This window comes from Orbicella faveolata, unplaced genomic scaffold (assembly GCF_042242905.1).
Source record: "Orbicella faveolata isolate gen_17 unplaced genomic scaffold, um_ofav_v1 contig_25, whole genome shotgun sequence".
In the NCBI taxonomy this organism is placed as follows: domain Eukaryota; kingdom Metazoa; phylum Cnidaria; class Anthozoa; order Scleractinia; family Merulinidae; genus Orbicella; species Orbicella faveolata.
In genome coordinates, this window is record NW_028301553.1 from 18,426,751 (window position 1) to 18,442,977 (window position 16,227).

General features: G+C 36.7%; 1 protein-coding gene across 2 annotated transcripts in view; it reads right to left on the reverse strand.

Moving 5' to 3' along the window:
* LOC110049637 (ubiquitin carboxyl-terminal hydrolase 9X-like) overlaps nucleotides 1-16,227 on the reverse strand; it is a 195,556-nt gene that overhangs the window by 158,892 nt on the left and 20,437 nt on the right. For both annotated transcript variants that reach the window (XM_089293533.1, XM_089293532.1), the window contains exons 7-12: nucleotides 14,994-15,109; nucleotides 13,983-14,049; nucleotides 9,831-9,929; nucleotides 3,514-3,599; nucleotides 3,374-3,422; nucleotides 2,503-2,592 (exon numbers count right to left, since the gene is read on the reverse strand). In XM_089293533.1, coding sequence (XP_089149659.1) covers nucleotides 2,503-2,592; nucleotides 3,374-3,422; nucleotides 3,514-3,599; nucleotides 9,831-9,929; nucleotides 13,983-14,049; nucleotides 14,994-15,109 — 507 coding nt within the window. The remainder of the gene's footprint in view (nucleotides 1-2,502; nucleotides 2,593-3,373; nucleotides 3,423-3,513; nucleotides 3,600-9,830; nucleotides 9,930-13,982; nucleotides 14,050-14,993; nucleotides 15,110-16,227) is intronic.

Consider the following 16,227-nt stretch of genomic DNA (forward strand, 5'->3'; position numbering starts at 1 on the left):
AGCATTCCATTTTGACATAAATTTTACCAATGGTGCCTCATCCACATGATCCAGCAAGCACATAGATATGTTAGGTTGAGTTTGTGGTCTTGTTTAAGGTTTTTCACGCTGAAATTCACTGAAACATTGAAATCAAGTTGGAGGGAACTGGAAAAAAGTGAGTTTCCCTGGGAACAGAATTTTTTGTAGTCATAAGTGTGTTGCCTGTAGAACTATAAGCGTACCAAGTTTCAATGGTCTCTGCTGCAAATTGACTAAGTTAGCTCCAAAAATGCTAAAATTGCAGTCAGGGATAGACATCGGTGGTATACATTCGAAGTTTTGATTGACACTAACTCTACTACAATGTTAAAACAACATTAATAGTTACTTATAAAAAGACGTTTTGACCGAACAACTTCGGTCTTCGTTGGTTTAAAAAACCAACTGAAATTAGTGGCTATCTTACCGTTCACAGTTCTGCATGTGCTATGCCAACAAAATTTAATGAATGAGCGCTGCGCAACATAACAAATCACGTGAGTGATTTGTAAATATTTGGGATGTCAATATGTGACCCCCATTTCAGTCTCTATGAGAGTATCAGGCCTCAAGAAAAAGTATCTTTATGGTAATCACAAGCATTGTCCACCACCGTGGCGTGATCAAAGTCTATGTCATGGCCTACTGATTGGCGTGTTGTGCAACTTTGAAGTGACTGTCTCCAACTCGAACCGCCCTCTTGTGTTCTTTCAATCATGTTGCCAAGGCTTCATCTGTCTATAATAGATGAAATCACAGTCAAGGCAACCAATTTTGTAAACCACACCTCTTGACTGTAAAGTAGGGGGTTTGTCCTTGGGCAGTGTGAAGCAAGCACATTAAACACCAAGAAGTTTGAAACCTACTTTAACATTGTTGCATAACGCCTGTGAGATTTTCTCAGAGACCCCTCTGACGTAGGGAATGACCACTAAATTGCTCGAGGTGAAAGATGTACTTGCATCAGAGCTGTCGGTGTTGCTGGAAACGCTGTCAGAGAGGTTGCGGTAAGATTTGCAATTATTAGTGAACCATAAAAGGTAGTTGTTATCCCGCAAGACTTTGAGGACGTGTTTTCTATCTCTGGATCGTTCTGCTTGTGTCAATGGTATTTGTGAGGCCCTATTAAGAAGTGTATCCACAACTGATCTTTTGTGTTGGACTGGGTGATGGGAGTTGTAGTCAAGGTATCTGTCTGTGTGTATTGGTTTTCTGTATATACTCACTTGTATCTCTCCATGTACCCTGATGGTTGTAGTGTTCAGAAAAAAGCCTGTTGTATTCTTCAACCTTGTTAGTAAACTTTATGTTCAACAGAGTTCAAACGGCTATAGAGCTCTTCCATGTAGTCTTTCTTTACGCAGGTATGGCTATCATTCACGTACCTGCACAACCATCATGGAGGATGAGCGGCAGTGGAAATTGCTGTTTCCTCTACAAACTCCATCATCAGGTTAGCGATTGTGGCACTTACTGGTGAGCCCATGGCACAGCCTAATGTTTGCTGGTAATGATCTTCTTGTTTGTAAGTGAAATAGCTGTTCTTTAAGACAAACTCTAACAACTTCATGATGTTTGCTACAGAAACGTATGTACGCTTTGGTAGAGTAATGCCCTGTAAGTTGTGAATTTTCGTGAGTGATCTGTAAAGCAAGCTCTACTGGAATGGACGTAAAAAGAGAAGTGACATTGAAAGATAACGTGACCTCATCCTCTGCAATCTGCTGTTCTTTTATTTGCTGGGCAAACACAGAACTGTTCTTTACCAAGTACTTTTCGTTCAGCAGTGGTGATAACATGGAAACCAAATTTTTGGATACATTGTAGGTTGATGAGTTGATACAGCTGGTAATGGGACATAGAGGTGTACCAGGTTTGTGGATCTATGGTTGGTTTGTCGGTTAAGATCATTTCCAACTCTTGATGTTGGGTTTCTGTATTTATCTGTAATCTTTATGTAGGTGTTGGCATCACTGAATAAAGCACTAACCTTCTCTCTGTACTCAACTGTGTCCATGACAACTACAGCCTTCACCTTATCTACTGGCACAACAGTAACAGAAGAGTCCTGTTTGAGGTTCATTACTGCGGTGAGTTGTTGTCGCCAGATGTTAGAGTTGGTCTCTGGTTTGCTGTTTTTCAAAATGTTGACAGCAGCAGCACATACTGTCACTTTAGAGTTTTCAGAAAGGTTGTAAACTCCTGTTTCAATATTTGTTACAATGTTGGCGATTGGGATGACTCTTGGGGTTGTAGCAAAATTTAGCCCATTTTGTAGCACGCATTTTTCATGTAAACTGAGTTGATAGTTGGACAAATTTATCACCCATCAATCCTTATCAATGTACATATCATCAGTCGAGAAAGCTCCCATGGCCCTGCTCTTAACTTTCTCTTTCAGCTTGCCCTCATTATGGCTGATCACTCTGTAAATCCCCAGAAAGACTGAAAGACTATGTCTAGTGTTACATGTATACTCACTGCCATTCTGTCAGCTGTCAGCCACTCATCCTCTTCTGTTACAGTGTGTCGGTGAGTGAAGTATGATACACCAGTAATAACTTTGTTTATCTGCCAAACAAAACTCTTATTTCAATGATACATTTCTATGAACTTTTAAGGAGTTAACAACAAGTGTCAATAGTGCTTAGCATGCACAAAAGTGCAACACAATTCATGTGCTTTCAAAATCAAGCATACTGTACCTTTTTTTTTTAATTTACAAACAGTTTACAACATATAATAAATATCTACTTACTTAACAACAGTTTTTTTTTTTGTTAACCTTATTACTTCACAACTTCACATGAATCTATGGGTTAGTAAATGTAAAAAACAACAAAGAGAAGACAAGAAAAATAAAGCCAAAAAGACGAAAAATAAAAAAGCTACAAACGAAATCTACATATAGTCTTGAACTTTGTAATGTTATTATGAACAGCAATTTCCCAATGTATACAGTTTATAACATAATTCTAATAAATACCTACTTACTTAACAATATTTTTTTTGTTAACCTAATTACTTCACAACTTCACATAAATCTATGGGTTAATACTTTATAGTGTTGTATTATGGCAGGCATTTTTTAGGTTTCCTGTGTGTTTCCCTGACACTTTGTCAGTGTGACAGGTGACTGCTGACCTTGTATCAGTGCACATACCAACTGAGAGGGTCTCCTTATGGCTGCAGCTGTTTGGTGTAAGCAACTGGATGCATCAATAACATCAATCCTCTAATGTCTTTGTGTCTTTACCTGCCTGACACTGTCAAACATAACAGTCTCATATTCCATTCTATCTTTACAGTTTTAGCACCTTATGATTTATTAATTTTAAATTACAATGATTACCTCGTTTAATGCATTCATCTTGCCATTAAATGAAGAAATTTGAAGTAACCTGGGGGAAAATAGTCAAAAGTAGTGTCATACATTCTTTTACAGTATTAGTTAACTTGAAAAGCAACTGGAAACTTTCTTTTCCAACCTACCTAAGAATCATTTTAAGCTTAAATGTTTCCAGTTGTTTGGCAATGTCTTCTCGAGATGTTAGCCTAAATGCCAAGTTTTTAAGAGCCTAAAAACAACAAGTACAAGTTTTGCATCAGCCAAAAAGTTTATATAACATATTCATAAATTATGATTGTTGTGTTACATTGAACATACATTCAAGTACATCAACCCGATTACTGATCCTTACTAAAATCTCTCCTTTGTTTTCCCCTATTTCTTTAAAACACACTGAACCTTCACAAGGAATTATAATTATTTTCCTGCTTTACAAGATAAGAAATAAATATAACTTCCCAAACTGCAGAAAAACTGAAAACTAACCAACAGCTTTTTAACGAGTGATAGCATAGCTAAAATGAGTTACAGTGGTTAGTTGAGGAAGAAATAATTCAGCCACTCGGTCAGTCAGTCAGTGGGTCATAAACTACTTTTTTTGATAGTTATTCTGCTGACCAGGATAATTTGCGAGAAGGGCAACATTTACCTGACCATTGTGAACAAAATGGCTGCCAAAGCAATGGACTGATCTTGTGTTTGGAGTTGAACAAGTACTCCCAAATTAAAGACTATTTTGCATTTAACAAAGGTGTGTGTATAACTTCATCCATTGACCACTTTGACAGCCGGTTTTAATCAAAACTTTCACACTCGAGAAGTGTTTTTCTTCTGTTAATTATTTCAAATTACTTTATGGCTTGAACATTTCTATTTTCCAGTACCTATATAAATGCAAGCAGGAGCCCATGACATCCCTTACTAGCTTGAAGGGAGAAAAAAGGCCAGCACCGGGATTCAAACAGCCGACCTCAACCCGCCAACTGCAAATCACCCAGCTGGAACCTTCCCACTTTGCCAATGAGCAACTTATAAATTAATCATGAAGAAAAACATCTATAAATTCATCACAGTTCGGTATAAACTGCTGATTGACTGATGAACACAGTGGGGTAAAATATTTACACAGCAAGCTACTACAGATTCAAATGGCAGATGTTTTCTGTGGGAAAACACTCACAAAAGTCTCACACCATCTTCCCAAATGAGCATGATGGGAAGAATTTGGTAAAAGTTACACAGTCACAGTCACAGTCGCTTCCTTGTGCAATTTGACACTATTCTCCTAGAGGAGAGCTAGGAACTATGATGGCATGTCCAATAACAATGTTCCAGTGCCAATCAAAATAATCCATATTAAAATTTATAAGCAGGCTGTATAAACAGTCTGTAATTTAATTCTTGTCTACTTACCTAGTTACACTGTGCATGCACTACTTGAGCTTTCAAAAAGGCTTTCAAAAGTCATTTCAAAAATTATCAACTATAAACTAATTATATCAAGTAAACGTAAGCAGGCACATGTCTGCGGACCTATAATTTGCCTTGTTGTGGATTCATCAACATTCCAAATCCACCAATTCCTCTTTTTCATTCGACTACTTTTTATAGACTAAACAAGAGATATGGCTGTGGTAACCACCCTCAACATCGAAAATACTTACATAAGTTTCCCACAGGGCAAATTGAAGGAAGAGTTATTACATTACATAAAGAACTTTTCTATTGCCAGACATTTATTGAAAAAAATGTGACCAAAAAAATGTTCAAAGCTTTATTTAACTGTTCCCTTCAATGACTCTACGTTTCCATCAGAACTTTGCATGACTATATCCAATGTAGACTCCTACAGCTCTGCATTTTGTCTATACTTTATCAACTCTGTTAACCCATTGACGCCATGTCGCCCATTACCACCCGTCTGAAAATTCAAGTTGAATCTTATGTCATACCTTAACAAAGTCTTATTTTTATTTTTTATGTATTTGTTATTCAATTTTGTTATGTTATTGACTCCAAATTACTTAGTTTGTTTCATGTAAGTTTTGACCAAGTATTGCACGACTCTTTTCTGCCTAATTGATAGAATTCCACTGCATTGCTATTTTAGTTTGCAATTGTTTATTTTTCATGCAATAAATTGCCACTTAACAGCAACTTTGATTTTCCATGGTTTTCTTTTTTCTTCAGCCTTCATACGATTACTCATTTATTTTATGACTGGGAAAATCATGAAAGTGGATGCATTAATTTGCACTGCAGTGCAAATTAAAAATTAATAATAAATTGGCCTCCTCTCCTTCAATTGCAATGATTGAAGAAATTTTCTCAGTTATCTTATAATAATTATAATAATCATTTACTCTACTAACATGTCAATGTATTCAGCTTAAAAGAGCTAATTGAGGACCCTCTGAATGAAAAAAAAACAAAAAACAAAAAGTACAAAATCTATCTAATCTGATCTAAAAGCATAACAGTAAAAAATCTACTGAATTAAGATCTACTTGCAAAATATCTATCCAATCTATCTAGATTAGATAAATATATCACCATACTTCTGGTATGAGTAGCAGCTGGTTTTTTTGGAAACCGTGCATGATTGCGTGATATTTGAAATAAGCATGTCCATGTAATGAGCAAGACAAGGGTGGTCAAAAATGGGTGATTCCAGAAAATATCCATGCCATACCACAAGCGGCATCTTGGAATTCCAAGGGAGAGGGGGGGTTTCTTGGACTGGAATTCTGAAGGCATTGGAGGGTAATGCAGTTTGGAATTCCAAACACATGGGGGGGGGGGGGGTTCAGCCCTGAATTTCCAGAGGGGGAAGACAGCAAAACCTTCGCTTGAAATCGCTGATTTGATAACTTTTCCAGTTTGTAAATCATCAAGCACGAACCGACCGTTGAAGCAGGATAAAGATCGATCAGGCAGGTGCTAGCAATCACGCGGAAAAGTGAGTGGATGGATTGTGCAGCGAGCTCCACATCGAAGAGGCCTTAAAGCTGATGAATTAGTCAATAGATTAATAAAATATACAACAAGTCTGTGTTTCTTTCCGACCTAAAATTCTCGATCCGTGAGAAATACTCGCACCAGTCTCTCGTTTCTAAATGGAACGCCTGACAGCTTTGTAGGCTGCATTACTAGTGGTCAGCAGTTCCTCGATGAATGCAATTTTCAATATGGTGGGAGACGGCATATCATGAACTTCACTTTTGTCTTCCACTGATATCAATATGATCTACTCTCCTGAAAATATGAAGCTAATGAACTGAAAACAAAAAGTTTTATTTGGTGGTAAGCAACTTCAAGATAACACTTAGAAGGGAAAGCTATGGTGTACTTTATTAAACGTTAAAGTGCCACTGAAACGAAATTTTCGTACTCTCTTTTATTAGCCCAATTTGTAGTTTCAAACATGCTTAAAATAATGGTGAACTTTATTTCTGTCAAATCCTAACGGAAAGTGCTTTTTTTAGCTGCTGAAATCGACTTTTTGGAGCAAAACTGTGTCCGGGCTCTGGAACCGAATTTAAGGACCTTGTGACGTCACTGGTTGTATTCACGCAAGAAACGCTATAGATTCTCTCTTGTTTTCACTTGATTTATTCAAGTCTATTTTTCATATTGTCGATACCTGCTAGTTTTCTACCTTGTAATTTCTGTCCAGTCTTGACAGGAAATACATATCATGAACGTTGGAGGGCACCAAAGAGTGTAGATTCACCAAAATAAATGCTACAGATTAGAACAGCTCAGTTACTTTTCGAACATCTTGAGTACTCGATTGGAGATTTCGAAGACGAGTGTGGCAACTTTAATATCACGTCCTAAAGCCTAAACACGATATTTCGTCGTCTGTTTTCAACCTGGTTCTGAAATTTGGATTCTCACGTTTATCTAAGGTCTATTACACAAGGTTCGAATATATCCTCGGCAACTTTACTGCAGTAAAAGCCGTAAGCGCATCAGCCATCCGCACAATCACAAAGTTATTAACGGTCCACAAGCTTTGAGTCGAGTACTTCTTTGCACAGAGGGTATCTTTTTATGATACTAATAAGTGAGAGTTCTTGTGGTAGACAAAATGTATCTTTGAAAATTGTGATCCGCAGCAGGGTTTGCTTTATCGTCGCATACATATCAGTGTAAACAAAGCGCGAATTTCGCTTCTCTTTTACACGTATCTCCCAACTGCAATATTTCACGGTTGATGGATTACTTTGAGTTCTTTAGCACATACTTATGTCTATGATCTTCATTTAATGGTATCCAAATTCAAAGCAATTTGTTAAAACGTCACTAGTTTACACTCCTTTCGAAGGTTTATTAAACAGAATTTGAACTAATTTGCATATATCACCTTTCGCCGTCGACATTGTCACGCTTTCTCTCGTTTCCTGAAAACATACCTGTAGCGTCATGGCAGCTTAGTTTACCTTTATAGTTTAAATTCGCTCCCTCACATAAAAGAAGAGGGTTTCTTAAATTGTTGCTGATTTGATAACTTGTAGGATGTAACAGATGCAACTGGACTAAGGGTCACTGTAGCACAATCTCGTCCGCGGTGAAACTCACAAAGCGTCCGGTTTCCTCAAAGCGAAGCGACTCAAAACTCGAAGCGTTGTTGCTGCGATTCGTGCAGCAGCAGTCCGGATAATAATTTCAAAAGCCGCTTTCTCTTGTTTTCATGTCTTTTTTACTTTATGAGTGTAGGTATTGTTTAATTGAGTGGTGGCCATTTCACCAAGAGTCCCGATCATTTTGTGATCTAAGAACTCCCACTCGTTTGCTTGCTTACATAAAATATCCCGCAAATATCCAATTAAATAGACTGAAAAGCCCCAGGATCGACTCTCCACCTCTTCTTGTCTAAGGGTACTGTGATTATCTGCTTTACAGTTCTGAGATGTCCTTAAGATGTTTTTTGGGGGCTTCGAACAGTATTCTCTTCTCCCATAATCACTCTAAATTTTCAGCGCGGCATGAGAGTAATACAACCAGTGACGTCACTAGGCTGTTTTGGCCGCGCCAAGATGGCCGCCAATTTTGGGCTTAACCAGCCAACTTCGAACTGCTGAAAAAGCAGTTTTCGCTTACCGTATGCGAAAAAAAAGTCCGCAGTGTTTCCAAGTAAGGTTGAAACTTTATTACTAAGCAAAAATCTCACGTACGAAAATTTCGTTTCAGTGGCACTTTAACAAACTTGAGTTGCTTGTTTGCTTGACCATAAAATTGTGAGCAGAATTTTCTTGTTTTAGGCAGTCAAACAGGAATTCCAAAGGGTCTGAAAAAAATTCAAAAATTCCGAAGGGGAGGAGGGGTTAATGATTTTGGAATTCGGAGCGCATGGGGGGTAGAGCATTTTAGAATTTCCGAAGGCAAGGGGGGGTTAAATGTTCATGCCGTCCGTGGTAGGGTATGGATATTTTCTCGAATCCCCCAATATTAGACCAGCCAGTTAACCATGCATTTGTGAAAGATGTAAAAGATGGAACAATCAGTAACAATACAGAATAATGAGCAACATGACAGAACAGTACATATAAGGAAAGAACAATCAGTGTGAAGATGGAACATTCAGTTACAAGATGAAACACTTAGTAACAAGATGGAATAACCAGTAACACAAGGTAACAGTCAGTGATGTGAAGTTTATATGAAATAATTCATATATGAACTGCGGTTGTAGATGAAAGTGAAGTTCAGTTAATTGAACTCAATTAATTGACCTCGCTCCCAATGTGTGGCTTCATAGCTCAGTTGGTAGAGCATCGCACCGGAGGTCACGGGTTCGAATCCCGTTGAAGCCCTGATTTTTCCAGGCTTCTTCTTTCCAATTGCTGAAATTGGAAAATTTACTGTGATGATCATTCTTCACTTTTGTAACAGTCAGTACAAGACAGAACAATCAGTAACAATTAGAAATAATCAGTAGCAAGATGAAATAATCACATGACGATGGATCAGAAAGAAGATTGAACAATTAGTAAGAACTAAAGACAGATTAATCAGTAACAAGACAGAACAATCTGTAAGATCCAGAAGAAGTTATTACTAAAATGTGGAGCTGAGAAGTATACAGTTTATAATGCAGATGAAGTTATAACTAAAAAATAGAGGCATAGTTACTGTAGTTTACAGTTTATAACACAAAGCATGCTGAGACTAACAGGTAGAGCCGTAGAGGGGTAACATTTTATACTATATAGAAAGATCAGGCTTAAATGTAGACCTACAGTAAAAGGATGTACAGTTCATAATATAAAGGAGGACATAACCAAAATGTAGAGAGTAGTTCAAGATACAGTTGTGTAATAAAGGACAGAGTCATACAGGCATACAATTAATTAATAAAGGGAAATTTATGACTACAGCTAGAGGCATCCATGCTATCACGTGCACATTCTAAGAGTTCATGAATAAACAATAAAACAAACTTTAAACTAAATACCTTGATAATTGATGAGAGAGCATCATTCTTAGCTTCATTTTTTGCTTCTTTTTTAAGTTCATCATCAGTTAAGTTCTCAAGAAAGGAAGGTACAAAATCCTGTGGAGATGAAAATAAATCCTCAACAAACACATCTCAACAGGCAGATTTTAAGGTGACAATGCACCTGAAGTTAACTCTATGGAACGCCAGAACTGTCTTATGATACACTTTTTTTATTACATTGGGTGGTTATGTCATTATATTTAGTACTTACATTATTATATTCAGTGATTAACTCATTATACTCTGTGCTTATTCCATTATACTCAGTGCTTATGTCTTTATATGCGGTTCTGTCTTCATTATATTCGGTGCTTATTCCATTATATTCGGTGCTTCCCTCGTTATATTCGGTGCTTTCTTCGTTATATTCGGTTCTAACTTTGTTTGGTGTTTTCTTCATTATTACGGGTGCTAACACTATTATATTCGGTGCTCTCTTCCTTATATTCGGTGCAAAGGCCATTATATTCGGTACTTCCTTGTTCGGTGATTACTTCATTATATTCGGTGCTTACTTCATTATATTCGGTGCTTTCTTCGATATGATCATCACCAGTCTTCGCAAGGGGCCGTACAATTTGGAGGTAGTCTAGGGAAAGCCGGGAAAAACGGGTGTCACGAAAACTCAGACCCCGAAAACTCAGACCCCTCGAAATTAAAAACTCAATTGTTATCACCTGAATTGCTCTATGGCCACAATGGGGCGAGATGTTTATCTTCTTCGGTTTATGTTGTCGCGTCGATCAAACGGTGAAAAACAAATATTTAACACATTTTTTTGCTGCATACCACTGCATAAAAAGGGTCTGTTTTTGAAAAACAGTGTCGGCTGCTGTTCTAAACCTTGTTAGTTCTTCACTGTTTGACCGACGCGACAGCGATAAACCTGAGAAGTCAAATATTTGTTTTTCACCGTTTGATTGACACAACATCATAAACCGGAGAAGATAAACATCTCGCCCCATTGTGGCCATAGAGCAATTCAGGTGATAACAATTGAGTTTTTAATTTCAAGGGGTCTGAGTTTTCGGGGTCTGAGGTTTCGGGGTCTGAGTTTTCGGGACACCCGTTTTTCCCGGCTTTCCCTAGACTACCTCCAAATTGTGCAGCCCCTTGCAAAGACTGGTGACGATCATATCGAAGAAAGCACCGAATATAATGAAGTAAGCACCGAATATAATGAAGTAATCACCGAACAAGGAAGTACCGAATATAATGGCCTTGGCACCGAATATAAGGAAGAGAGCACCGAATATAATAGTGTTAGCACCCGTAATAATGAAGAAAACACCAAACAAAGTTAGAACCAGATATAACGAAGAAAGCACCGAATATAATAAAAACAGCACCGAATATAATGAAAAAAGCACCTAATATAACGAAGAAAGCACCGAATATAATGAAGACAGCACCGCATGTAAAGACATAAGCACCGAGTATAATGAGTTAATCACCGAATATAATAACATAAGTACTAAATATAATGACATAACCATATAATAAAAAAAAGTATCATAAGACAGTTCTGGCGTTCCATATAACCCCATAGACAAGTTAGATTTAAACACAGAGTGATCCTATAAAAGGCAAGGACACACCACCATTGAAGCACTTTGTTGGCTTTTTTGTGCAATGGTGGAAAGCCAAAATAACAGTCACATAACATAGAAGTCGTGGAGAAATAGTGTTTTTTTGTTAGAACAATGGAGTCATTAACATAGAATAATATTAGGTACATAATAAAAATACAGTGAAATAAAACTTATATTAACTCTTTAGAAGATGCCTTTGGAAGAACTTTGGTTACGCTGTGAACAAACAGACGGATTTCGGTGGGATATTTAACATTATTCAGATTTATGAGCATTATGATGGTGAAAACAAAATGCAAATTGAACAACGCTGAGTTATTCATCAAACTGTTCTATATTCAGAGCAAAGAAATTGGAAACAAAAAGTACTACGAGGAAACAAGAGAACTTGAAAAATGGCAAAGTAAGATTTTGCCTGAATATCAAAGTTAGAAAGGAGAAGGAAGACTCATGGCTGAATGTAATAAAAGGCCGACTGAATTTTAGCAGCAAGAGTGCAACAGCAGCCAATGTTCACCTCATAGAATCTCTTTTAGATAACTGGCTAAAGAATAACCATATTACCATAGATATACTATATTATCTTCGCAGTCTGCTTCTATCTGGGGATTTTCACGAGTTTTAGTTTCCAAATTTACAGTATTTCTCAACCATATTAATCCTCGAAGGAGCAAAGACACTCTAGCATCAAAAGAACTAGACACAGCATTTTGTAAATTTGAGTGAACAGCTCACATTCATACGATGAGCCTTCGCAAGTGGAGGGACAAAATTATGAAGTTGAAATTAAAAGAGACAATTTTCTCTGTAAACTCTTCTACTAAAGCTATCATTCTTTTGGTTCAAAAGGCACTGCTTACTTGTAAAATAAAACAGAAAATTACACCCGTTACTCTCCAGAATCTTGTGGCAACGCTTAAATTAGATCTGAGTGAAAAAGCCAATCGAATGGGAGCACCAGTCGTCCATTGGGATTTGTGATTGGCAGGCTGAACACCTCAGCCTCATTATATAGGATCGCCCCATGTTTAAAGGTACTCTAATGAACAGTACAATGATCACTAATACAGTAGTTATAAACAACCTTCAAAATGTTCTTCATTTCCATAAATAAACATTTTTTAACGAAATTCTGGGTCCATTTAGCAATGCAAATAAAGATCTCAGCTTAAGAAAAAACAATAACAGTTTTTAGTCAGTAAAACATTTTTTCTCAATGCAGTTCACAACACAATCAGTCAAACTTTGAAATACTATTTAACAATTAGATTATAAGCCAAAGATTTCTATAAGGTGATAGCTGATGGCTGTAATCATAGTAATCGAGAGGGAATAATCTAATTGCTTTAGTAGAATCCTTACTTAAGTTTTTTCTTCAGCTAACCAATTCCAGTTGTATTTGTACAATGTATTTAACTTTATGCTTTAGCTAAATCTGAATTGTCATTTGGAGTTTCCTGTTGTAGGCGCATGCACATCAGTTTTGTTTTTATGGGAAACACTGTAACATTTTCTAGTTGTTTAAAGTAACGAACTGTGAATGTCTTTCTTTTAGTCTTCCAAGGAATTTAATTATCCATTTGTATCTAAATGTTTTTTTCCGTAACTTTGCAAAAACGAGAAAAATTAATGTTGCTCCAGCCACTGAAGATGAAGATGAACTTTTCAAGAATTTGGCAATTTTTCAAAGGCTGAGTGAACAAAGATGTACCGTGAAGAAAAAAAGACCAAGGGAGCAAAAAACAATATTGAGCACTCTAGTTTCAATTTTGGGTCCACTGGATTGAAAGGTGACAAAGTGACCATTCTACATGCAGCCAGAGAAAGAGTAAGGGCCCTGGGAACAAGCTTGTTTTCATAAACATACTGACCTACAAATGGGCAAAAACAAAGACGCTGACAAAGTGCTGCAGTAAGCCAAACAAGAACTTGAGGAAAAAATAACTGCATGGTGCTGCAGAGATACACCGATGCACTGGTGAATCATGATATTTTTTTGTCACAATACGAATATCGATACTACAACAAGATATCAAGATATTATGATATTGTGATTCTTCATGAATAAAGAATTCATGAATCCGGTGAGTCATGATATTTTTTTGTCACGATACGAATATCGATATGACAACAAGATATCATGATATTGTGATATTGCGATTCTTCATGAATAAAAAATTCAAGATTCAGAAATAACTGTCTTTCACGACTCCTTACCAAGGGACCTGAGAAAGGGACAAAGAGTTCCATCTTTGCTTTGTATTGCTTTGCGTTTTTCCGGTCACATATCTTTCAAGATGGCAGCACAAAAGCATGTGCAGTACCAGATAGTTGTCAGCTGACACAGTCTTGTGTGCCCACAGACAAAACACAAGGTTTTTCCATTTTTTGCCGCTCTTCTTTGCAAGATTGTGCCAAGATGTCCTCCAAAAAGTCTGGCCGTTACTGATTTGTACAGTACCCAATGATCTACGCTAATCCTTTTTAAGAAGGTATAACTATGTATACAACTCACTATGACAGGTAAAAAGTAGTTTTCTACAGTGCCAGTTGTAAGAACCTCAGCACAGGATCCAAAGGGTCTGAAAAGAAAAAAAAAGGAATTCACTCATTGGATTACAAAAATTTGTAACTACTATAACTGTCTAATTTCTTACATTTGTAGACAATATTCTGCATGTTTCTGAGAGATACTACCATATTTAAATGAAATCATCTATCCGTAACATTCCCACCACATTCCCCCCACATTCACTTGAGAAAGACACCCTGCGACAGCGTCAGAAGCCTGTGGTCGCTTAACCATTGACTCTGCTTCGATATCTTGTTCATTATTAACTAAAATTTTGATTTCTTGTCAATCCACAATATTTTTAAGCTCAGAGATGTTGATTTCATGTAACATATCAAACAAGAAAGACTGTGTTTGACCCCAATTTCAAACACCGAGAAGAGAGTCAAAAATACAATGCGTAGCAGAGTATTTTTGACGAACTTCGAGGTGTTTGGAAATGTGGTCAAACACTGTCTCGAGTGTTTGATTTATCTTCTCAATCAAAACTAAAACTAAGGAGAAAGCGGAGAATTAAAATTGTAAAAATTTAAGCTAATCAAGATCAGATATCCAAACACTGTTACGGTCATGATTTCCTTTGTTTAAACTTGATGAATTATTAATGAGTTTGAGAAGTCAATGGGAGACCTCACAATTGCCTGTTTTCCCTTAAAAAACAGTAAACTGTTGATTTCACTTCTACACAAAAGCTCAGAGATGTTGTTTCATCATGAGGAAACAGCAAAATGTTGATTTCACGTCAATGCAAAAGGACAGAGATGTTGATTTCACTTTTAAAAAAAGACAGTAAAATGTTGATTTCACATCAACACAAAAGCTCAGAGATGTTGATATCATGAAAAAAGTGAAATGTTGATTTCATGCCACAGGAAACCTCAAAGATGCTTTTTTCACTTAAACAATTCTGTCAGTAAAGGAACAGAATAGTAGATAAAAAAGTGTATAACAAACCTAAGCAGTGCTGCTAAGAGTGGAACACTAAGATTATTGCTGTCACATATTCTTTTCTGTAATACACTAAAGCCTCCAAGTATACCAAACTTGTTAACCAGATCTACAAGCCATCCCTAGAGAAGAAAATGAAGCTTCATATAAATTAATGATTTGCTCTAAGTTCCACAAATCTATTAAATGGTATTTTTTATCATTATTATTAACTTCAATACTAGCAGTAATTCTTCCTTTTAATACAAGTGCATTTCCATGTTTATAAACATTACATTCCCTCAATCTTGATAGTCAGATTACAAATTACCAAGATTCTGTGTCCCCTGACAGAGGTTAGCCCAAGTGGAGTTTTGTCTCAAGTTTTAAAAACTAACCTCAGTCACCTGCCATCATAAGCAGGATGAATGTTACCTGTTGCACATCCAATCAAGTTCACACCCACCAAGTTCGCACCCCTGAACTTATCATAAACTTTCTATTTCAAGTTTGCCTTCACCTTATAATAATAATAATAATAATAATAATACCGTATTGACCCGTGTATTAGTCGATCCCGTGTATAAGTCGAGCCCCAATTTTTGAGGCCAAAACCTAGATTTTCTTAATTTCCAGGTAAGAATTTCTTGGAAAACTTATCTTAGAAAACTGATTTCTTAGAATTATCTTTCAACTACCAAAATATGTAAACAAATCACAGCAAGTTTCAATGCACAGTTTTAATAAGCTTATTACGGCATGTACACAAGCGTTTTACCAAGTTTAGAAACACATGTCCATGAGGGCTTTTTGACGATAATATTTGTCAAATGTTCACAAAATCAAACATAAGGATTTCAAAAGAACCTTTTTAAGTGCGAAGAGATTAAAAGTGGCTTTATAAGACAGGCAAAACACCAAACAAGCTCAAGACTTTCAAACGACTCCATAAAAAAAGTGCAAAGTGTGCGTTGGGAACTTGGTAGCCAAGCCTTGAAATCGGTCGAGTACTGGTACAGAAGTCCTCACGCTCATATCCTGCCAGGTTACTAAGCAGAAAAGTTCGAAACACGAAAGATGTTTTCTCCGAGCGGCTTTACTACAGCTTTATTTACAGGAAAAATATTGGTTCGTTATGACAAAATTGAGCCAATGAGTGTCTACAAGATTCAGGTTAACATTTAGCAGATAAATATTGATGCATTTTAACTTGAAGCTCTGATATAGAGAAACAGATCACCAAGTGAACATATGTTGTAAA